Below are 25,845 nucleotides of genomic sequence, written 5' to 3' on the forward strand. Positions count from 1 at the left end.
GAAGACCAAATCTAAGGATAATAGGAATAGAAGAGGGCAAAGAAGATCAACTAAGAGGCACAGTAAATACCTTCAACAAAATCGTAGAAGAAAATTTTTCTACCCTTAAAAATGAGATGATCACGAGCATAAAAGAAGCCTACAGAACTCCAAATAGAGTGGACCAGAAAAGAAATTCCTCCCGAAAAATAATAGTCAAAAAGCCAAGTGCCTGAAGCAGAAAAGAATTCTAAAAGCAGTAAGGGAAATAAGTGATGTAACATATAAAGGCAGACCAATCAGAAAAACACACAACTTTTCAACAGAGACTATGAAAGCTAGAAGATCCTGCATAGATATCATGCAGACCCTAAGAGAACACAAGTGTCAGCCCAAGCTGCTATACCCAGCAAAACTATCAATCACCATAGATGGAGAGACCAAGATATTCCAAGCCAAAACTAAATTTACACAATATCTGACCACAAACCCAGCACTACAACGAATTATAGGTGTAAAACGAAGTAAAAGGAGAGAAACTACATCCTAGTAAAAACAAGAAAATACCTAAGAAGGAAAACCAAAAGAAGAAAGACACACAGGCACATTTCAACCCTTAAAACAAAAATAGCAGGAAATAGCAAACACTATTCCTTAATGTCTGTTAACATAAATGGATTCAATTCCCCAATGAAAAGATATAGGCTATCAGAATGGATACATAAACAAAACCCAGCATTTTGGACACTCATCTAAGAGATAATGACAGACACTATCTCTGAGTAAAAGGTTGGGAAAAACAACTTCCAAGCAAACAGCCACAAGAAGCAAGCTGGAGTGGCCATTCTAATATCAAATAAAGTAGATCTTCAACAAAAAGTTATCAACAAATATAAGGAAGGACACTTTTTACTTATGACAGGGAAAATTTGTCAGAAGGAACTCTCAATCCTTAACATATATGTTTGAAATACAAGAGCACCCATATTCATGAAAGAAACCCTACTAAAGCTCAAATAATACATTGTACCCCACACAATAATAGTGGGAGACCCTAACACCCCACTCTCACCAATAGACAAATCATGAAAACAGAAACTGAACAAGAACACAGTAAAACTAGCAGAGGTTATGAATCTATTGGAATTAAGGTATCTATAGAACATATTATCCTAAAACAAATAAATACACCTTCTTCTCAGCACCTTATGGTACCTTCTCCAAAACTGACCATATAATCGGTCAGCAAACAAGCCTCAATAGATACAAGAAGATTGAAATACTCCCATGCATCCTATCAGATCACCACAGTCTCAGGCTAGTCTTCAATAACAACAAAGACAAAAAAAGCCCATATACACATGGAAACTAAACAATGCTCTATTATGTGATAGCAGGGTCAAAGAAGAACTAAAGAAAGAAATTAAGGATTTACTAGAATTTAACAATATAAAAACACAACTTACCCAAACCTATGGAATGCAATGAAAGCAGACTGAGAGGAAAACTCATAGGTCTGTGTGCTTCCTAAAACAAATTCTTGACAGCATACACTGGCAACTTGAAAGCAAAGTTGAGAGCTCTAGAACTAAAGGAAGCAGATACTCCCAAGAAGAGTTGACAGCAAGAAATTATCAAACTCTGAGCAGAAATTATCCAAATAGAAACAAAAAGAACCATTCAAAGAATCCACAAAACCAAGAGTGGGTTCTTTAAGAAAATTAACAATATTGATACACCCTTTTCCAGACTAACTAGAGGGCAAAGGGAGAGTATCCAAATTAGTAAAATTATAAATAAAAGTGAAGACATAATAACTGAAACTGTGGAAATTCAAAAAATCATCAGATCCTTCTACAAAAGCCTATACTCAACAAGGCTGGAAAATATGGATGAATTCCTAGACAGATTCCAGATAGTAAAGTTACACCAGTACCAGGTAAACCATCTAAATAATCCTATAACACCTAAAGAAATAGAAGCAGTTATCAAAAGCCTCCCAACCAAAAAAAGCCCAGGTCCAGATGGGTTCAGTGCAGAATTTTGTCAGATATTTATTGACGACCTAATACCAATAGTTTCCATACTATTCCACAAAATAATCAGATGGAATACTACCTAACTCATTTTGTGAGGCCAAAATAACCCTTGTTCCTAAACCACATAAAGACCCTACAAAGAAAGACAACTTTAGACCAATCTCACTAATGAAAATTGATGCAAAAATACTCAACAAAATCCTTGCAAACCGAATCCAAGAACACATCAAAATGATCACTCAACATAATCAAGTAGGCTTCAGGGATGGTTTAATATACAGAAATCCATCAACATAATTCACCATATAAACAAACTCAAGAAAAAAAAAACCACAAGGTCATTGCAGTAGTCACTGAGAAGCCATTTGACAAAATTCAACACAGCTTCATGTTAAAAGTCTTGGAAAGAGCAGGAGTCCAAGACCCATACCTAAACATAATAAAAGCAATATACAGCAAACCAACAGACAACATCAAACTCATTGGTGGGAAACTTGAAGCAATCCCACTAAAATCAGGGACTGAACAAGGCTACCCACTCTCCCCCTACCTATTCAACATAGTACTGGAAGTCCTGGCTAGAGCAATTAGACAACAAAAGGAAATCAAAGGGATACAAATCAGAAAGAAAGAAGTAAAACCGTCACTCTTAGCAGATGACATGATAGTATTTGCAAGTGACCCTAAAAATTCTACCAGAGAAGTTCAACAGTGAATAAACAAGTTCAGCAAAGTGGTTGGATACAAAATTAACTCCAACAAATCAGTAGCCTTCCTCTTCTCAAAGGATAAACATGAGCAAAAAGAAAGTAGGGAAAAGAAACCTTTCACAATAGTCACAAACAATATGAAATACATTGGTTGACACTAACTAAGCAAGTGAAGGACCTGTATGACATAAAGTTCAAACCTCTAAAGAAGGAAATCAAGGAAGATCTAAGAAAATAAAAAGCTCTCCCATGCACATGGATTAGAAGGATCAACATTGTAAAAATGGCCATTTTACCAAAAGCAGTCTTCAGATTCAATGCAATCCCCATCAAAATTCCAACCCAATTCTCCATACAGTTTGAAAGAGCAATGTGCAATTTAATGTGAAACAACAAAATACCTAGAATAGTGAAATCTATCCTCAACAAGAAAATATCTGCGGGAATCACTGTCCTTGTCCTCAAGCATTATTACAAGTCAATTGTGCTAAAAAGCGCATAGTACTGGTACAGTGATAGGCACGTTGATCAATGGAATAGAATAGAATATCCTAAATGAGCTGTCACATATATGGTCACTTGATTTTTCACAAAGGAGCAGTAAACATTCAATGGAAAAAGACATCCTCTTCAACATATGGCATTGGTCTAACTGACACTCAGCATGCAGAAGAATGAAAATAGACCCTTTCTAATCTCCTGGTACAAAGCAGAAGTGCCAGTGGATCAAATATCTCCACATTAAACCAGGTACACTGAAATTATAAGAAGAGAATGTACAGAAAATCTTAGAACACATAGGCACAGGAGAAAATTTCCTGAACAGAACACCAATGGTTCATACTCTATTTAAATATTGAGAAATGAGACTTAAAGGGATTACAAAGTTTTTGTAAGGCTAACCACACTGTCAGAAAAACAAAATGGCAGGCAACAGAGTGGTAAAAGATCTTTACCAACCCCATATCCGATAGAGGCCTAATACGCAAAATATACAAAGAATTCAAGCAGCTAGTACCAGAGAATTAAACAACCCTATTAACAAATGGCATGCAGAGCTAAACAAAAAGTTCTCAATTGAGGAATATTGAATGGCTGAGAGGTATCTAAGGACTTGCTCAACATTATTAGCCACCAGGGAAAGGCAAATCAAACCAACCCTGAGATTCCACCTCTCACCAGTCAGAATGGTCAAGATCAACAATTCAGATGACAGCAGATGCTGGCGAGGATGCAGAGAAAGAGGAACACTTCTCCACTGTTGGTGGGGTTGTTAAATGATACAACCACTCTGGAAATTAGTTTGGCGATTACTCAACAAATTGGACATAGTACTACCTGAAGACTCAATTATTCCACTTCTGAGCATATACTGAAGAGAAGCTCCAACATACAATAAAGACACATGCACCCCAATGTTCATAGCAGCTCTATTTATAATGGCCAGAAGCTGGGAAAAACCCAGATGCCCTTCAGTAGATGAATGGATTCAAAATTGTGGTATATTTACACAGTGGAGTACTACTCAGCTATCAAAAACAATGACTTTATGAAATTCTTAAGAAAATGGATTTATCTAGAAAATATCATCCTGAGTGACATAATCCAGTCACAAAAGAACAGACATAATATGCAGTCACTGATAATTAGATACTAACCCCAGAAAGCTCTGAACACCCCAGAAACAAGTCACAGACTATACGAAGTTCAAGAAAAAAAGAATATGAAAACCATTATGCTTAATCTTTACACACCAAAAAACTGACTAATTCCAGGTTATATCTTATTTTACATGTTCTTTATGCTCATTTTAACTAGGAAGATCTTAATGCACACTATCAAACCTTTAAAAAAATCCAAGTAATGACAAAAATGTATTCATATTCTTTTATGCAAAAATGCTTAAAACATTTTTCTTTGTTTTTTAAAATAAAGTTGTTCAATTCAAAAAAATAAAAAATATTAAAAGAAAAAAGAAAACAAACAAAAATATAATCAAAAACTATTCTCAACAATAAAAGAACTTTCTGGAGAATCACCATCCCTAATCTGAAACTGCATTAAAGATTAATAGAAATAATAAATGCATGGTATTGGTACCAAGACAGGTAGGTAGATGAATTGAACAGAACTGAAGACCCAAAAATGAACCAACATCCCTATGGTCACTTGATCTTTGACAAAGGAGATAAAAACATCAATGGAAAAAAAAACCAGCCACATTAAATCCATGCTGGTTTACCTGGCAGTCAGCATGCAAAATAATGCAAATTAATCCATTCTTCTCTCCTTTTACAAACCTCAAGTCCATGTGGCACAAAATCCCCCACATGAAACCTGGTATTCTGGAAGTAATAGAAGATAAAGTGGGGGAGAACTCATGGGCACAGGGGTTAATTTCCTGAACAGATCACCAATGGCTTAAGCTCTAAAATTAAGAATCATCAAGAAATACCTCATGAAATTACAAAGTTTCTGTAAGGCAAAGGGCACTCTGAAGAAGACAAAACAGCAACCATCAGATTAGGAAAGGATCTTTTCCAATCCTACATCTGATAGAGGGTTAATTTGAAATTAGACTCAAGAAGTTAGACTACAGAGAATCAAATAATCCAATTAAAAACTGGAGTACAGAGCTAAACAAAGAATTCCCAACTGAGGAATACTAATTGGCTGAGAAACATCTAAAGAAATGCTCAACATCCCTAGTCATCAGGGAAATTAAAATGGAAACAACCCTGAGATTCTACTTAACAACAGTGCAAATAGCTAAGACTGTAAAACTCAGGTAACAGCGGAAGCTGGCTAGGATAGATGGAAAGAGGAATATTCTTCCATTGTTGGTGGGATTGCAAGCTGGTACAACCACTCTGGAAATCAGTTGGGAGGTTCATCAGAAAATCGTACATAGCATTTCCTGGATACCCAGCTATCCCACTCCTGGGCATATACCCAAATGTTGCTCTAATATATAGATGAGACACATTGTCCACCATGTTCATAGTAGCCTTATTTATAATAGCTCGAAGCTGGAAAGAACACAGATGCCATTCAATAAAGAAATAGATACAAAAATTGTGGAACATTTAGAAAATGGACTAATACTAGGGTAATAGAAACAATGACTTTGTGAAACTTTTAGCAAATGGATGGAACATAAGTAATCATTTTGACTGAAGTAACACAGTCACAGAAGCATATACATGGTATACACTCACTTATATGTGGATACTAGCCCCAAAAAGGTCTTATTAACCAAGAAACAATTCACAGACCTTATGAAGCTCAAAAAAATATGGAAGACCCGAATTTGGATGCCTCAGACCTTTAAAGGTAGAACAAAGCACTCACGAAAGGAAATACAGCAACACATAGAGGAGCAGGGATTGAAGAAAAGATCATTCAGAGACTGCCTCATCTCTGAATCCATCCCATATGCAGCCACCAAATCCAAGCACTCTTGATAATGCCAAAAAGTTATTACTGGCAGAAGACAGATATGGATGCCTCCTTGGAGACTTTGCCAGAGTCATACAGAAACAGTGGCAGATGCTTTCAGATAACCATCAGACTGATCATGGGGTCCCCAATGAAGGAGCTAGAGAAAGGACTGCAGAAACTGAAAGGGTCAGCTACCCCATGGGAAAAATAACATCATCAACCAACCATACTGTCAAGAACTCCTAGGATATTAAACACCAACCAGTTGCCACATGGAGAGAACCACGGCTCTAATTTCATATGTAGTAGAGGATACCATTGTGTCCCCTTTAAAGGTTTGGAAGGATTACAAGTAGCCTGGCTTGTAGTGGAAAAAAAGAGAGATTAACCATTCCAAGCAGTTGCCCCAGAAGCTTTGCTGAACTGCTACATCAGTGTTGGGAAGCTGATGCCAAGAAACAGCCATCCTTCAAGCAAATCATTTCAATCCTGGAGTTGATGTCAAATGACACAAACCTTCCTGATCAGTGTAACTCATTTTTACACAACAAGGCAGAGTGGAGGTGTGAAATTGAGGCAACCCTTGAGCGGCTGAAGAAACTAGAGCGCGATCTCAGCTTTAAAGAGCAGGAGCTCAAAGAAAGGGAAAGGCGCTTGAAGATGTGGGAGCAGAAGCTGACCGAGCAGTCCAACACCCCGCTTCTCTTGCCTCTCTCTGAAAGAATGTCTGAGGAGTCTTACTTTGAATCTAAAACAGAGGAATCAAACAGTGCAGAGATGTCATGCCAGATCATGGCAGCAAGTAACGGGGAGGGCCATGGCATGAACCCAAGTCTGCAGGCCATGATGCTCATGGGCTTTGGGGATGTCTTCTCAATGAACAAAGCAGGAGCTGTGCTGCATTCTGGGATGCAGATAAACATGCAAGCCAAGCAGAATTCACCCAAAACCACATGTAAGAGGAGAGGGAAGAAAGTCAACATGGCCTTGGGGTTCAGTGACTTTGACTTGTCAGAAGGTGACGATGATGACGATGATGGTGAGGAGGAGAATGACGGATAGTAGCGAATGACAGCAGAAAGGAATGAGATTGGAAATGTTTTACTTTGTTTTGTTTTGTTTAGTTCTTTAGGAAAAAAAACAGAAGAAATGTGTTATCTCAGTCTGTGCAAAAACAGCAGCATAAGGGGGCAAAGCCCCCAGCACTGTGCCTTAGGCCCAGCTCATTTAGGGCGGTTTCCTCATCAGTGTGACTTTGCTTTTTCATTCAGAAAAGGGCGGGGAATTAAGCTAAGGGCGTATTTATCAGCGAGTGCGTTGCCTGGTTATAGAAATGTGTGATTACATACACATCATGTTCTTGAGCTGATGACATTGGGGCTTGTCCTTTTTAAAGCTCATGCCTCGTAGTTTGAATTTGACTGTATTTAATCCTCTTTCTCAGCTGGTTAAGAAAACATCTGTTTTGAACAAGCACTCTGTTCCTGACTCCACTCTAACACTTGGTTCTTCCTGAGCACATCCTAACGGCAGAGGGGACTGGCAATTATAAAATCCAGAAAGAAAATAAACTGAGATGAGATAAAAGACGATTATAACAAAATGCCTCTTCAGAAATACTTAAATGCCAAGAATTTTCAATCCCAAACAGCACACAGCCCCTCAAAGTAAAGCCTGAGTGGTGTTCTCAGTGGCGATGTTTGAAGGAGAGATGCTCTGCTTTGAAGCGAGCAGCAGACAAGCTTGCATCCCCATGCTGGCTGGAAGCATCCTAACAAGAGCACACTGTCACCCTAGGCTCTGCCTGTCCTTAACACAGAAGCACATGGTCCCAAGGGGACATGTCTAGTCATGAACAGGATGAGCAGGAGCCTGCTCGTTACATGGATAAAGGCACTCTGTTTGCCAGAGGTGCATAATAATACTACTAGATTTTAGTCTATGTGTAGGAAAAAAATCCACTCTAAGTAGGAAAAATAAATTATCCTTCTTAGACACATGTACATTCTAAAGGGGTCTTTCTGTTACACATAGCCTCCCCCAACGCACTTTCTTTTCTTTGTACTGTTCTCTATTATGCTGGTTGGAGAAACAGATTCGGGTACCACTTATTGTGAAGGCCGGGCCACCCAGAGACATTTGAGGAAGACCAACAGAGCATCTAAAACTTATTTAAACTATAAATTCACATAAAATTACAACTAGATAAAGTTAAAAGTTTTTATCAACCTAACTCGGAAATTGGTGTCATTCATTTGACAATGAAAGTTAATTTTTTTTAATAAAGAAGCTATAACATCAGGTGAGCGTGGTGGCTCATGCCCATAACCCTGGCCCTTAGAGGCTGAGGCAGGACAATAGAGTATCAGCTATGTTGCAGGACAATGTATGAGCAATGTTGCAAGACTGTCCCAAGAAAGGAAGAGATATCATCTACTATTGTTTCTAAGTGTGTTTGGTCATGAATTCTTTTGGAATCTGAAATATGACTTTAATCCTTGGTGAGGAGCACAAAATAGAATAAAAAAATGGAAAGTGTGTGCTACAACTTTATCTGGGAAGGAATAACCAGTGAGATAGATGTTCTGGGCATCTGTTTTCTGTGCAGTCCCAGGTAGACCATTTAATCCCTGAGCCTGTTAACCCTTTGTTACCATGGCAGGAATGCTAATATACTTCAAAAGAAAAAGGTTCAGGAGAAAGTATGTAACCATGTCACATGGTGTCAGTCCATGACAGGGGCCTGGTGGCACCAGTGACATTTGATTGTCAAGTAAAGGAGACACCTAGCAGAAAGTGGGTTCGATGACTTTCTGGACCACTAAGTTATTGCAGTGAGACTTGCTCAGAAGTATGAAGTTAAAAGTAGATGGATTTCAGGAAAAGTAAAGACAGCAATTCTTAGAATGTAAAATGCGCCAACACTTTAAATCAGTTGCTCTTGGAACCTATTTGCCATGTCAGATCTGCATGTGCTGGGTATTCACAGCCAGGTAGAGGTTGCCTAAGAACACAGGTCCCCCCTCACACTATCCTGGTGGAATCCTCTGCACACGTGTACTCGACACATGTAGCTAGGGTGCTCACAGGAAAAGTCTTGGAGGGAGCAGAAGAAATGCCCAGCAGCTCCTGATTTCCCAGCATGCCGTGAGCACCTGAAGGGGACAATGGGAGGTGCGGGAGCCTCTTGCACACCTGCCCAGGCAAAATTAAAGCCTCCTGTTCCACAAACCTTCACTGGGACCCACTGTCTACCGAGATTCCGAGAACAGCTACATGACGGCCTTTGTGCTCACGGAACATGCAGCGCTAGTGAGCACCTCAGAATGGTAGGAGCCACGGAGTGCATGCCGAAAATGGAGGCAAGCAATGGAGACAGAGCTAGAGGGAGAGGTCTGCAGAGCGCGCTCAGGAAAGGCCCGCTGTTACGTGATTACCTAACGTTTGTACAGAGCCCAAGGTGAAGGGACCTTGGTGAGAGGCCAGCTCTACACTATGTGTAAGAACATAACCCTCAACACTCACTGATCAAGAGTTGGTTTAGAACACATACACACACACACACACACACACACATATATATATATATACATATACATATGTATATATATATACATATATATGGCATGGAAATGATGTATTTATTAAATTAACACCTAATTCATATTTTATATAACCGTTTTAGTGCATTAAATGTCAGCCAGATGGTGCCAGTAGGTTGAGCACCACCCCAGCACATCACCCCCATCTCCTAACTGCTGCAGTTTACCTGCATAACAGTCATGCTCACAGCTCAGTCCTCAGGCAGGAAGAAACCACAAGACTTAGGATGGGGCGGAATGAGCCTGGGGAAAGGTTCCAGCAGCTCTATATAGAACCAGAGACCATGCCATGGGCCATTTCACGTCTGCTTAAATTAGGCTTTAAAATGTGGCAAACGTACCTGGTGCCTGACTCGTATAAACAGGACCCCGTAGAGTTCTCACACCTTCTGCCACAAACACAGTGAGGTGTGGTTCTTTCTATAATCAGGTACCTGCTGCTGCTTTCAAGTAAGACCCGTTTTCCCGTGTAGACTGCAACCCCGCAGCAGAGGCTCCACCCTGCTGGATTAGCGCAGCCCGACAGTTGTCGGCATAGCATTCTGTGGTTGAAAAATGAATGTCTATCAGGAAATCCGGGACAGGCCATGTTTTCTCAGACCCCCAACTTTGAGGGCCCTCTGTTGCTTGTGTGAGAAACTTTCTGGCATGGGGATAATTATTTCAAGCTAGAGTTCAGGCACTGAGGCAACCGTTTTATAGTGTGTGCAGAAAACTCTTAGTTCCGACATGACGCATTGCTTCTGCACTCTTAAAACCTGCTATCAGAAACCATTTCTATCCTTGGCGTGTGAGCTTTCAGTAGGAGGCTTCACCACTGTGTTTGCACAACAGTCTTCTCTCCTCCACTCTGTGGCAATGTTATTCTGAGCAAGTCTTATGCCAAATGCCATGTACAATGTCTGTATGGAAGATTAAACTGCACACCCGTGTGGTAAAGCTGTTTAGTCGCCGACTTCATAGTTGGAATCTGATATTCCAGCTCCGGGTCCATGATGTATTCAGAAGTTGACATTGTACATTTCGTTCTGATGTGAACTTTCCTCTGCTTTCCTTTGACTCCATTTTTCAATAAACGTTTTGACAGTTAAAAAAAAAGAAAAGAAAAAGAAAAAAGAAGTATCTATGTTTTATAACATGGGTGAATGACCAATTGCTATATTGAATGAAATAGCTTCTCACAAAAAACAAAAAGAAGTAAAAGAATATATTTCATTTTTATACAAAAAGACCTAATTAAAGTGTAGGCTCTCATAGTAATGAATGAATGTTGTACATACTCACAGGTTACTAGACACAACCAACACATCATTAAAAAAAGGAGAGATGTTTCTTCTTTCTTTTCGTCCCATGGAGCCTTGGCACAGCAAGGTTCAGTGGTTCTCTACCATTTCTTTCTTCTTAAGGATTTCCAGATATACAAAATAAGAATACTCCTGGTACAGGCCTCCACATAACGGAACAAATATTCACTGAATGAGTTTTAAGAGCAGTAGTGTTTATACTAAATTTTAAGGGGTTCATGATATTAAAACATAGTAAACAAATTTGAAAGAGAAGATCTGAGGATTATTACATCAACATTTGTAATGATAAAAGTTAATACAAGGTACAAATTTGTGAAATTCAAAAATAAATATGTGATATAAAAAGATAATTGTAACTAACTAAACACAAATAATATGCTTATGGGAAAGATATTAGGAAATTATAAAAAACTTAGTTAAAAATTTTAGACTGCTTTTTGTACATGTGAACATCTTGGCATTATCTTTATTGGCCTATATCTGTTTCCTATATTAAAAGAAATGTCTTTTTAATATGATTGTCCTTTCCTCAAACTGTCTATAATCGTGAAAACCCAGGTCTCAAGAGCTGGTAGATATTGTCTTCTAAATATGTAATTGTATTAATATAAACAACTCAAACCAAACATCTCTGCTTTCATGTTCAACAGAACTTTCAAAACTGTTAAAATAAACTATGTCAAATTAGAAAAACAAACAAACAAAAAACCACTACAGCTTTAAATAAAATTTGTGAACTAGGTCTTATCCAGAAAAAAGTGGTCATTTTCTTTGCCTTTTGCTGTGATTCCTATAATGATATCAAAATTGCTTCAGGTAAGTAAAAATACTTGTGCATTAGAAAGTCTCCATTGAGATTCCAGTACTCTCCAACTGTACTATGCTCACTATAAAAGACCCTATCCATTATTATGAATGCTGAGTTACTGCTACTCAAGTTCTCCCCATTTTTATCTCCTGATATTCTTCCATCTGTATCGCACAGCATTGGCTATAACAAGCTTGTTTGTTTATTATTTTTCTTTTTTACTACACTCCACATTTAGTCCCTCTCTGGTCCTCCTTCCTACTGTTCCAGATCCCATACATCTTCCCAGAAACCCTTTTACACTAGGATGTCTCCACTCCTCTTTCCCCACCACACCTAAACTCCTAGGGTCAAATCTGTTTCTTTTTCTCTACTCTGACCTCTTCCACCTGCCTCTGAGCATGTTTACTCTTTTATCCAAAGTAGAAATCTTCCCTTGTAATAATGGTGTGACTAATCTTCTGTTGGTTCCTTTACTGTGACCTGCTCATACAAATAAAAGTTTTATGACATATTTTCTCTAAACAAATAAGATTCTGTCCAAAAGTTATTGAACCTTTCAAAGACTTTATTGAGGGACACAGGATATTTACTTAGAAAGCATTTAGTATCATTGTGAAACAGTCAGGAGAAATAGCAGCCAATATTGTCATAGCATGCTTCAACATAATAATATAATGACATGTTCAAAATAATACAAACTCATAGTGGCAATAAACAAATTTGAAACCAAATAAATATGCCTGGAAAGTAGTTCCTTTATAGTCCAAATTAATGTTCAAATACTTGTAAATAAATTTGAAACAGCACAATATGTGTTGGAAAATATAACAATTTAAAGAAAACTGGAGGCTTCTAAAATGTGGGTTTTACCAAACAGTCTGACCAAATGATTTAAAAAAAATTTGAATTTGTGTTGGTAAAAAAATTGGGTTGAATATAAAATATTCTTCAATAATAAATGGAACAATTTTTTAAGGTTTAAGAAAATATTCTCCGTATGCTCAAACCATGTATCTCCTCACATAATAATATTTTTTCTAGAGAATATTTGTAGTGAATATGTCGACCTGATTGCCTTTTCAAGAACCCACTGCTGAGTTGAGAGATCATATGATCTGAAGGAATCAAGACAGAAAACTTTCTGATACCATTTGTCTATCATGAAAATCAAATGAGTTATACTATTACCTTTTCTGTGGAGCCTCGATTGGGGAAGATTTAAATGGGCTTGAATTTGATTTTTCTTTCCTACTACTGCACACCAAACTGGTGACTGCAGTTGTCAGACAAACCACAGAAGTCTGAGGCCTCAGTGGTTGTCAGGAAACAGGTCTATTGTGATGTCACTAGTCTGAGGTTCATGCCTTGTGACACGGTGGCACATGCATTGCCTCTCCTTGTACCTAGTGACTTTCAAAAATTACTTTTTAAACAATTGTTTAACCGTAAATCTTGTAAGTAACATTTTCACAACCATATACATGTACCTCAAAGTTATATTTTATAGGCAACCGAATTTAGAGACAGATGGATGACAGATCAATAGACAGAGTGATTTCTCCTCTGTTGGTGGTTTCTTACCCCTGCTCATATAATTATATTATTGAAACATATGTTAAGTGAATATTACTTTGTCCAAAACATATGATATATAATTCAAAGAATATGTAAAGAGAAACCAGTTTTTATGTAGAAAACATTTAAAACCCATTAGAATCCAAGAGTCAGGAAGAATATTAACGAATGGTTGTTGTACCTAATACTCTGCTGGGAAGGGGCCCACTCTGCTCCTCTGGGGGAAGGTAGCTCCTCACACTACAGGTCTCAGGGAAGGCTGATTTTGGTGCTCTCTGCCTGGCCCATAGGTGTTCAGGCTGGATGGCTTGGGAACAAGTCTCAGTGGAGTGCCGCCAGGCCTGTGAAGTTGGAGGGCCAAGACTCAGCCCTGTGCTCAGATTATAACCCTGCTGGCCAGGGCCATAAACCCCTGCCTTCCTCTTATAAAATGCAGAGCCTGCCATAAAGCTCTGGAATAAAGCAGGGACAACATAGGAGTTAGGGCAGGGGAGAAGGTTTCAACATGTCTTTATTTTCCCGTGCCTCTCTCCTTTGTTTTTTTCTTTTTAAACAGCCAGGGATCCAACCACCAGATTCGCATGCATTTGCCTCTAAGTTTGTTCATAATCGTTTTTCTAATGCTACGTGTGTGTGCAGGGGAGGGACTCAGGGAGTAGCTGATTTGGCTAGAGTCTAAGTCACTCTCTCCAGTGGAGGTGGGGTTTGGGGCTTGCCTAGAGCCTTGTACATCTGCCCCATTGTTGTGCATCCAGGCAAAGTGGACTTACAATTGGGAGTTCAGGAAGCATCTGCCGGTTGACAGTTACCTGTCCTCGGGACTTCGACTGAACTCGACCTCTCACATTTCCAACTTCGGCCCTTCAAACAAACCCACAAATGGTTGTTGTCATGTACTTCAAAACAATGTAAATATACATTGAAAAAAATAACTCATTTTAGTTATAAACAAAATTGAAAGTAAGCAAGTCTGGAAGTTAGTTCCTGTATAATCTGATTTAATGTTCAAATACTTTGATCCCAAGCACCACATTATGTATTGAGAACACATTAATTTAAAGAAATCTGGAGACTTTCTACATGCGGGTTTTTGGAAACAGTCTGACCAGATGTTTTTAAAAACATTTGTGGGCTGGAGAGATGGCTCAGCGGTTAAGAGCACTGACTGCTCTTCCAGAGGTTCTGAGTTCAATTCCCAGGAACCAAATGGTGTCTCACAACCATCTGTAATGGAATCTGATATCTGATCCGGTGGGTCAAGTACAGTGTGATCATATACATCAGATAAAAAATAAATCTTTAAAAAATATTAGTTTTCTTGTTGGTAAATACAATTGGGTTGCACATAAAATAATATTCACTCATATATAGGACAGATATATTTTAAGATTTATAGAAAATATTCTCCTGTATGCTCAAAGCATGCATCTCCTCTTTTAATAATGTTGTTTCTAGAGAAGATGTGTATTGAATATGCCTATAATGATTACCCTTTCAAGGAACCACTGCTTAGTTGAGAGTTAGTTCACAAGATCTTAAATTATCAAGACAGAACACTTTTTGATACCACTTGTCTATCATGAGAATCAAATGAGTTATACTATTACCTTTTTCTTGGAGCCTGGAAGGAAGAAACTATCTATGGACTTGAATTTGATTTTTCTTTCCTACTACTGCACCAAACTGGTGACTGCAGTTGTTGGACAAACCACAGAAGTCTGAGGCCTCAGTGGTTGTCAGGAAACAGGTTTATTGTGATGTCACTACTCTGAGGTTCATGCCTTGTGACACGGTGGCACATGCACTGCCTCTCCTTGTACCTAGTGAATTTCAAAATTTACTTTAAAATAATTGTTGAACTGTAAATCTTGAAAGTAACATTTTCACAACCATATACATGTACACCAAAGTTATATTTTATAGGCGATAGATTTTAGACACAGATGGATGATAAATCAATAGACAGACAGAGTGATAGCTACTCTGTTGGTGGTTTCTTTACCCTGCTCACGCAAATAGAATATTGAAACATATATTATGTGAATATTACTCTGTTGAAAACATATGATAGATCTTTCAAAGAATATGTAGAGAGAGACGAGTTTTTATGTAGAAAGCATATAATACCTATGAGATTCAAAGAGTCAGGAGGAACAGCAGCCCATGGTTATCATCACTTGGATCAAGCAATGAAGACATTTTACAAAACAATGCCAACACATTTTTAGTTGTTCAAAAATTTAAAAGTAAATGAACATGCTTGGAAAATGATTTCATTCCAACTGAATAAACATTTAAGTATTTAAAAATTTTCATAAACATACCATATGTAGAAACCAAAACAATTTTTAGAAAACCAGAGAGTTTTTAGATTTTGACTAGACACAAGTATTGAGGATTCTTTGTGAGTGTTCAACTGCTATAGGGAGACCTCATGGCAATGCTAATTCTTGTAAAGGAAAATATTGAATTAAGGCTAGCTTACAATTTCAGTGGCCTCTCTTACATGTGCACCTCTTGGTATCTCAAGATGTGGGAAAAAGAAGACAAGATGAGACCCTTTACTTCAAAGATTTCCACTGTCCTAGGATAGCCATTTACAAGGTTGACTAATATATTACTTAGAATATAAAACAAAATGTTAATGTCTTAAATATTCGACTCTAAAGTTTTATGTGCTTAAGTGCTTTGCATGCTGTGGTGGTTTGAATAAGAATCCCTTCCCCCATGGTCTCATATATATGATCATTTGGTCATCAGGGAATGGCACCACTTGAAAGAAATTAGAATGTGGCTTTATTGAAGTAGGTTTGACCCTGTTAGAGGCTATTTTTCCATGGATGTAGGCGTAGGGATTTGCAAAGGAACAAGCCTGTCCCAGTGTCTCTTCATTCTTGCTACCTAAAAATCCAGACTTTCAGCTCCTTCTTTAGCCCTATGTCTACCTACCAAACACCATGTCCCATGCCATGATAATAATAAACTAAGCCTCTGATATTGTAAGCTAGCCTTATTTCAATATTTTCCTTTACAAGAATTAGCATTGCTATGAGGTCTCCCTATAGCAGTAGAATACTCACAAAGATTCCTGAATACTTGTGTGTGCATGCCTAGTGTCCACAGAATACAATAGTGCATTGGATGACTTTAAATTGGAGCTTTGGGGATTGTGAGCTGCTGTGTGGGCAAAGGTATCCAAACCCAGATCCTGTACAAGTGCAACAGGTGAATCTCTCAGCTATCACTCTGGTCCTTGAAAACAATCTGTTTTTATTCATCATATTTTAGCTTGGAGCCTATAAACATGGATACAATTACATTTTCTGTAATTAGCCATTTTTTTTTCAAAACTTGGTATTAAAAAATAAATCACTAAAATGATGACACAAAAGCCTGTGGGTTTATTACTAAAGCAAATATATTTTCTTGTTTGCTTATTTATAATCATATTATTGCCACAAATAAAAGCAAAAGGGCAAGTTGTTTGATCTAGCACAACCAGAAGGGCCAGAGTTTTTACTGAGGAGACAATTCTTCTGTATTTAAGTTGTCTTATGAGGGTCATTCTATATTTGTAGTTTAATTGGATATGTATAAGCATTTCTAAATTATCTTTCCCTCTGCAAGGAGAAAATAGTAAGATAAGTTAGAGAAATCAATAAAAGAGTTAAAGGTGTTCCTTGGCCATTTAAAAAATACATAAAGAGATGCTCATATATCAGTGAGTGGAGTGTAACAGATGTTTTCAATGCATTTTGTATTGAAGTTTAACTATTAATTAGTCATTTATCAGAGTAAAAATACTTATAAAATAAGAGTGACACAGAAATATAAAAGGTGTCAAGCTGTGCTATGTGGGTAATATCTGGTTTACAGAGCAGTACAATTTTTTTAAACTTTATTTTAAAAAACAAAGATAAAAGAAAAAATTTTTTAAACATTTTGCATAAATGTATACAAATACAATTGTGTCAGTGCTTGGCTTTTTTTCCCTTTTTTTAATGTTTGATACTCTGCATTAAGGTCTTACTAGTTACAATGAGCAAAAAGTACATGTAAAACTGGATGTAACCCGGAATTAGTCAACGTTTTCTTGGTGTGTAAGGATTGAGCATGACATTTTTGTTTGTTTTGTTTTGTTTTCTTTTTTTCTTGAACTTCACACAGTCTGTGAGTTGTTTCTGGGGCAGTCCGAGCCTCTGGGGTTAGCATCCCACTATCAGTGACTGCATATTATGTCTATTCTTTTGTGACTGGGTTATCTCACTCAGGATGATATTCTCTAGATGCAACCATTTTCTTAAGAATTTGGTTAAGTCATTGTTTCTGATGGCTGAGTAGTACTCCATTGTGTAAATGTACCACAATTTTTGTATCCATTCATCTACTGAAGGACATCTGGGTTCTTTCCAACTTCTGGCTATTATAAATAGAGCAGAACAGTACAATTATAATCTAACACATCTAAATATGTACAGTCCATGCTTTTCTTGATATATTTCTGCATTTTGTAGTTATTTCTAATTTTGCTTACTAAGTGATTTTTACTATGAAGTTTGATCAATAATTTGTCATCATAAAGTATAATATTGTTAATGAAAAACCTCCAACTTCCTTTCTTTGAAATTGTCATCATCAATGACATTATCTTTCTCATTGTCTTCCTCTTCATCAACATAATCAGAAATAAGAGTAACTAAAGATTATTTGAATAGTTATAAAAAATAGAATTGATGTTATATAACCTTGAGTAACACATGTTCTATGTAAGAAATGCGGGTTATAGCAAGCACATGAAATTTTTTCTCTGCCGTGTTATTATACAGAACCTATAACTAAGATTCTTTCTATTTCCTGAACTTGCAACAATTGCTTCATGCCTCCACACAAACAAAACTTTTAAAGCTGTGCTTACAAAACAATTCTTTGAATATGTTTACAGTTGAAAGTATATACTTTATTCTAATTACTTATGTTCTGTGTGTCCTGCTTTTCCTTTATGAGAAATTTAAAAAACTGGCAAAGAAAATGAATAACTGGGATGGCATGAATGTAAAAGAAAAGTGACTCTTTTCTTCTTACAATTTTATTTTTAAAAAGAGAGATACATGTACAGATTTTAAAAATCTTTTTGGAATAAAACTATATGAATATATTTTTGTTAGTAGAAAAGTGACTCTTTCAATCAATTAGGGTAACGTAAAAAATTGGAGTGAGGAGTGCTTGTTATTTTCTGCCCTTAAACATAGATACATTTACAGAAGAACAAATGATCCAGAGGTGTCAAAAAGGCTCTTTATGTCTTGTTTTCATGTTTTGTGGGATTTTTAGAACCTATTATTTTTTGTTGCATTGTATTTACTTTCTTTTACTTTTGTGATTAATGGAAGTATTTGATCATAGTTATAAATAGTTTCAGCATTCCCTATTTGAAGAAAACATCATTTGAAGGTTTTTTTGTAATAAAAAGTATTTGTAATGCTTTTATTTTCTTGATAGTAGAATGAAATACTTGACTAGAACCGAATCCTTTTTTTTTAGATAACTAAAAGCCTTTTAATTCTTTACGAATGTGCACTTAGTGGACTGGACCACTTGTGTGATATGAATTAAATGATACAGATACACTTAAGACAAGAAAGAATGGATAAACAATAATATTTCCAAAAATATTTAAAAATTCTAACACAGGCTTCTTCTTCTTCGGGAAAACACCAAGTGGCGGATGACGGTGCAGCGGGAGGGCCCGGAGGACCCGGGGGCCCAGGCTTAGGAGGCCGCGGTGGCTTCCAAAGAGGATTCGGCAGCGGTCTTAGGCGCCATGGTCCTGTTCAAGGCCGAGGCCTCGGGGCTCGTGGAGGTAAAGCTGAAGACAAGGAGTGGATCCCCATCACCAAGCTGGGCCGCCTGGTTAAAGACATGAAGATCAAGTCTTTGGAGGAGATCTACCTGTTCTCCCTGCCCATTAAGGAGTCTGAGATTATCGACTTTTTCCTGGGTGCATCTCTAAAGGATGAGGTTCTGAAAATCATGCCAGTGCAGAAGCAGACCCGGGCTGGCCAGTGACCAGGTTCAAGGCTTTCATCGCTATTGGGGGACTACAATGGTCACGTTGGTCTTGGTGTTAAGTGCTCCAAGGAGGTTGCCACTGCCATTCGAGGGGCCATTATCCTGGCCAAGCTTTCCAACGTCCCTGTGAGGAGAGGCTACTGGGGGAACAAGATTGGCAAGCCCCACACTGTCCCATTCAAGGTGACAGGCCGCTGTGGCTCTGTGCTGGTGCGTCTCATTCCTGCCCCCAGAGGCACTGGCATTGTCTCTGCTCCTGTGCCCAAGAAGCTTCTGATGATGGCTGGCATAGATGACCGCTACACTTCAGCCAGAGGCTGCACTGCCACCCTGGGCAACTTTGCCAAGGCCACCTTTGATGCCATCTCAAAAACGTACAGCTACTTGACCCCTGACCTCTGGAAAGAAACCGTGTTCACCAAGTCTCCTGATCAGGAATTCACTGATCATCTTGTGAAAACCCACACCAGAGTCTCTGTTCAGAGGACCCAGGCTCCAGCTGTGGCTACCACATAAGGGTTTTTATAAAAGACAAAATAAATGAACTAAGTCTGTTAAAAAAATTCTAACACAGGAAGAACACATTCAATCTCACCTGGTAATGAAATTCGTCATTATTTTTTCTGAAACTAATTGTTCTACAAAATATAAAAAACTATAAATACAGCTTAAAGCTACAGTCCTAATTAGTAGGTACAACTTAAAGCTGCAGTCTTTATTATAGTAATAAAATGACTTAATTGCATTTTAGTTCAGTATGAAATATTAGTAAGCAAATTTGACCTCCTCTAAACTTGATCACCTCTTACTACAAATTCAAATTAATAATTATAATATTTTTGTATTTAAATCAATATATTCCAATTATTTTAGAGTATAAAAGAAGAAATAAAGATATATGTTCTCACTGTCTTTTGTGTCTGAATTTCTTGCACTGAGTTGTCATCTATGAAAGACAACAGCATTTGCAAAAGCTAGGCACAAAAATATGATTATTTTGATTAAGTAACTGAAAGAGAAAAGCCATATGTTTATAAATAAAGAACATTGTAATATAAACATAATTCCAAAATAAGAAATGAAAAGACAAAAGATGTTAAAATATTAAGCTAAATAATACAAATTAAAAATACAAGTTTGATGGAGTCAGGGAAAGCAGTAAATACAAAACACACATTAAATATGTATTAAAAATAAAAGTAAAGATTAAGATTATTATACTGGATTATTAATATAAAAAGTACAAAATCACAATAAATAATATTTTCTCATTGACTATTATATTAAAATAATAGTTATATTTTGGAACTTACTGCATATCTACCTACCTACCTACCTACCTACCTACCTATCTATCTATCTATCTATCTATCTATCTATCTATCTATCTATCTATCTACCTATCTATCTACCTACCTACCTACCCACCCACCCACCCACCCAGCCACCTACCCACCCACCCACCAATCTAATCTATCTATCCATCTATCCATCCATCCATCCATCCATCCATCCATCCATCCATCCATCCATCTATCTATCTATCTAATCTATCTAATTTTTGTTTGATTTGTCTTTTTATTCGATATTCTCTGTATTTACATTTCAAGTGTTCCCTGTCTCTTTCCCATTGCCTCCATGAAGCTGCTCCCTCTACCAACCTCCCTGTCCCAACCTCCCTCTCCCAACCTCCCTCTCTCAACCTCCCTCTCCGAACCTCCATCTCCCAACCTCCCTCTTCCAACTCCCTTTCCCAGCCTCCCTCTCCCACCTCAGTGTCTTGGCATTCTCCTACAGTGGGAATACTAGCCTTAGGTGGATCAAAGTCCTCTCCTCTCATTGATTCAAGAGAATGATATTCTCTACCACATATGCACCTGGAGCCATGGGTCTCTTCATGCGAATTCATTGGTTGGTGTTTTACTCCTTGGTAGCTGTGGTGGTTTTGGTTAGTTAATAATTTGTTCTTCCTATGGGTTTGCAGATACTTTCAGGTCCTTAAGGCCTTTCTCTAGCTCCTTCATTGTGTTCCCAGTATTCAGTCAAATGGTTTGTTGCAAGCATCCTCTTTTGTATCAGTATGGTTCTTGCACAGCCTCTAAGGAGGCCTATCTATTATTCATCTAGTTTTCTCTCATTTAATACATTTTAACTATTGTCTTCCTTCCCTCCTCTACTCCCAGTTCCCTTCTGTCACCTGACATTTGGCCAAGATAAATTGATCCACTGTTTACTTTCTGAAAAGAAGAATATTCCTAGGGATATCAACAAACCATGGCATAGTAACAAGCAATAAATCTAGGTACAAAATTATTATATTGAGGTTGAAAATTATTAAAATTATTCCAAGTTTAGGTAAATGAGTCAGACGAAAACTCACTCCCACTCTTAGGATATTTCTACACAAACATGAAGCCGAACAATTATGGTATGTATGCAGAGGACATCGTTCAGACCCATGCAGGCTCCGTGATTTTTGCTTCAATCTCTGTGAGCCACTTTAAGCCCAAAAAAACTTGATTCTGGGGGCCATGTTTTCCTGGTGTTCTTGAATCCTACTTTAGTTCAACAATCCTTCCTTTGCCCCTTCCATGTGTCTGGAGCTCTACCTATTATTTGAGTTTGGTCTCTGCATCTGTTCACATTTGCTTTATGAGGAAGCCATTTTGATTATGACAGGGTAAGCCACTGATGTATAAACTTACCTTATTATGAATCACTTCATTGCCTTTTTTTTCTTGAAATGTTTGTCCTTTTGGTTCTATTTTGGGTCTCTGATCCATCCAGTTTTGGTTCCTGACAATAAAGGGAGTTTCAGCCGTGAGATATCTCTTCTGGCTTGGCATGAAGTAAAACAAGTCATTGATTGGCAATCTTCACAAGCTTTTGGCCACAATTGTGTTTTCCACTTTTGTTGATTGGTATAGGCTTTTGTTGTTGGATCTGATGATTTCTTAAATTCCCCAGTTTCTCTTGTCTTGCCTTTTATTTCTGGCTTTGTTAATTTGGATACTTTCTCTGTAATCTCTAGTTAGTCTGGCTAAGGGTTTATCAACCTTGTTGATTTCCTGAAAAAAACAAAACAAAACAAAACAAAAAACAGCTCTTGGTTTGTTGATTCTTTGTATAGTTTTTTTTTTTCTATTTTGTTGATTTCAGCTCTGAGTTTATTTCCAGAAATCTACGCCTCTTGAGTGTATCTGCTTCTTTTTCTTCTAGAGCTTTCAGCTATGCGGTCAAACTGTTAGAATATGCTCTCTCCAGATATTTTGGAGGTTCTCAGAGTTATGAGTTTTTCTCTAAGCTCTGTTTTTATTGTATCCCATAAGTTTGGCTATGTTTTGCCTTCATTTTCATAAAATTCTAAAAAGTCTTTGATTAGTTTCTTTATTTCTTACTTGACCGTGTTATCAGTGAGTACAGTATTCTTAAGCTTCCATGTGTATGTGGGCTTTTTGTTGTTATGGAAGACCAGCATTAGTCTATGGTGGTTGATAAGATGCATGGGAGTATTTTGATCTTGTATTCGTTGAGGCCTGTTTTTTGACTCACTATATATTCAGTTTTAGAAAAGGTATTTTGAAGCACTGAGAAAAAGTTTATATATATATATATATATATATATATATGCAGGTGGCTCTTAATTCTAACAGGTTAATAACCTCTGCTAGTTTTGCTGTTTCTCTGTTCAGTTTCTGCTTTCATGATTTGTCCATTGATTAGAGTGGAGTGTTGAAGTTTTCCACTATTATTGTGTTTGGTGCAATATATGCTTTGAGCTTTAGTAGGGTTTTTTTTAATGAATGTGATGCTCTTGTATTTGGAGCATAGATGTTCAGAATTGAGAGTTCAAGTTTATAGATTTTTCCGTTGATGAGTAAAAATTGTGCTTCCTCATCTTTTTTGATGACTTTTGGTTGAAAAATATGTTTTATTCTATTTTAGGATGGTTATTCCAGCTTGCTTATTGGGACCATTTGCTTGGAAGTTTTTTCCCAACCTTTTACTCTGAGGTAGAGCCTGTAATTGTGGCTGTGATGAGTTTCCTATATGCAGCAAAGTGCAGGATCCTGTTTACATATCCAATCTTATAGTCTATGCCTTTTTTTTGGGGGGGGGAGTGGTAATTGAGTCCATTGAATTTAAGAGTTTCAAGGAATAGTGATTGTTGCTTCCTGTCATTTTTGTTGTTAGAGAAATAATTGATTTTGTGTGCTTTTTTCCTTTGGTGTTTATTGCAAGATGATTTGTTTTTTAATTTTACTAGGGTGAAGTTTCTCTCTTTGTAGTGGACATTTTTAACTATTTTTTGTAGGGTTGTGTTTGTGGAGAGATATTTTGTACATTTTTTCCCCAGATTTCTCCCTCTATGGTAGTTGATAGTTTTCCTAGATATAGTAACCTGGGCTGGCATTTGTGTTCTTTTAGGGTCTGTATGACATCAGTCCACGATCTTCTAGCTTTCATAGTCTTTGTTGAAAAGCCTGGTGTAATTCTGATTGGTCTGCCTTTATATGTTAGTGGTCTGTTTTCCCTTAATGCTTTTAGCATTCTTTCTTTGTTTTGTACATGCTTTGTTTTGACTATTATTGTGTCTGGAATAATTTCTTTTTTTGGTCCAATCTATTTGGAGTTCTGTAGGCTTCTTGTATGTTCCTGTTCTTCTCTTTATTTAGGTTAGGGAAGTTTTCTTTTATAATTTTGGTGAAGATACTTAGTGGGCATTTTAGTTAGGAGTCTTTGCTCTCTTCTACACCTATTATCCTTAGGTTTGGTCTAATCATTGTGTCCTGGATTTCCTTGAAGTTTTGGGTTAGAGTCTTTCAGATTTTTTTTTCATTTTCTCTGTCTGTTGTGTCAATAATTTCTATGGTATCTTCTGCTCTTGTGATTCTCTTCTTCATCTCTTGTATTCTGTTATTTGTGCTTGCATTTATGACTCCTGATGTCTTTCATAGTTTTTCCGACTTCAAGGTTGTCTCCTTTTGTGATATTATCGTTTCTACTTCTGTTTTCAATTCCTTCACCTGTTTATTTGTGCTTTCTCTTAGCTCTTTAAGTGATTTTTGTGGGTTTTTTTGGTTTCCTCTTTAAAGGTTTCTCTTTGTTTGTACATGTTTTCTTGTACTTCTTTAAATGTGTTAATTATGTGCTTCTCGAGGATTTCCATCATATTCATGAAGTACGATTTTAAATCTAAATTTTGTTTTTCTGGTGAGTTGGGATATCCACTATTTGCCGGAGTGGGAGAACTGGGATCTGATGTTGCCAAGTTGTCCTGGTTTCTGTTTCTTTGATTCTTGTGCTTGTCTCTTGCCATCTTGTTATTGGTGATGCTAGGTGATCTTGTTGTCTCTTACTGGAACTTATCTTTCCTGTGGGTCTGTGGGTCCGTGGTCTCCACAGGGAGATTGTTCCTGGGTGTTTGGCTCTCTGTGTAGGCTGTGAGTCCTGATGATACTGCTCAGTCCTGATGCAACTAAGTTGGCTTTAGGCTAAAAGTGTGTGTGCTTCCAGTCAACACTGCCACTTGCACTGTTTGAGTTCTAGACAGCCTTTCCCAGTGTGAACAGTACAGAGGGAAATTGGACTCCACTCTGTGTTCAGGAGTGAGAGCCGTCCTGCAGCTCTCCTTAGCAACTAGCAACCTGTGCTGCCCTAGTGTTCTATAGCAGAGCATACAGAAAGACATGTTGATAATCCCTTACACTCTGAGGCCACTCCAAATACTCTGTAACTCTCCTAAGGTCTTGGAGTCACTGATTCCATCTTTCATTGTATTATATACCCAGTGGTGCTCATTGCATTTTCTTCAACCAACACTTTAGGACAGGGTCTATGTATTATGTAGCGCTGGGTTTCCTAAAACATGCTATGTAGACCAGGCTGACCTCTAACTCACAGAAATCCATTTACCCCTCTGCCTTTTTGGTGCTGGGCTTAAAAGATTGCACTACAATGCCTGCTTCACAATCTCTGCATTGGTCTGATTCAGGTCACATCTTACTATATGGTCTCTGAGAGGTGCATCTAAAAGCAGGGCAAGTGAAGGCTCATGTTGGGCACATGGAAGAGCCTCAGGATTCTAGGAAGAAGTGTAAAATAAGGTTAGGGTACCAGAAGCTGATCAAGACTGGCGAATCTCTAGAACATTACAGTGGATGGCAGGCACCACAGCCAATTGTTTCTTTAGATATCTCTTACCCCTGAATGCAAAAGGGAATGTGAGCTACTGAGATAGGCTGGTAATCTCAGCATGTGGTACACAGAGGCAAGAGGCCCATATATTCCTGAGCAGACTGGACAACATAA

The 25,845-nt window shown here is 37.7% G+C and overlaps 1 protein-coding gene and 1 pseudogene across 2 annotated transcripts; both read left to right on the forward strand.

Annotated features, from left to right (window-relative positions):
* Window positions 1-1,867: 1,867 nt before the first annotated feature.
* MAP3K20 (mitogen-activated protein kinase kinase kinase 20) lies at window positions 1,868-9,756 on the forward strand (the record flags this gene model as incomplete). Its single annotated transcript, XM_080941009.1, is given in 3 exon segments — window positions 1,868-1,918; window positions 6,435-6,543; window positions 6,546-9,756. Coding segments are annotated over 3 exon segments (846 nt in total). The 3' UTR covers window positions 7,232-9,756.
* Window positions 9,757-10,500: 744 nt separating this feature from the next.
* On the forward strand, window positions 10,501-20,049 carry LOC308439272 (small ribosomal subunit protein uS5-like; annotated as a pseudogene). Its single transcript has 2 exons — window positions 10,501-10,572; window positions 19,156-20,049. The product of its transcript is annotated as a small ribosomal subunit protein uS5-like (transcript).
* The last annotated feature ends 5,796 nt before the right edge of the window (window positions 20,050-25,845 follow it).

The sequence above is a fragment of the Micromys minutus genome, assembly GCF_963924665.1.
Source record: "Micromys minutus genome assembly, chromosome: 29".
Classification (NCBI taxonomy): Eukaryota; Metazoa; Chordata; class Mammalia; order Rodentia; family Muridae; genus Micromys; species Micromys minutus.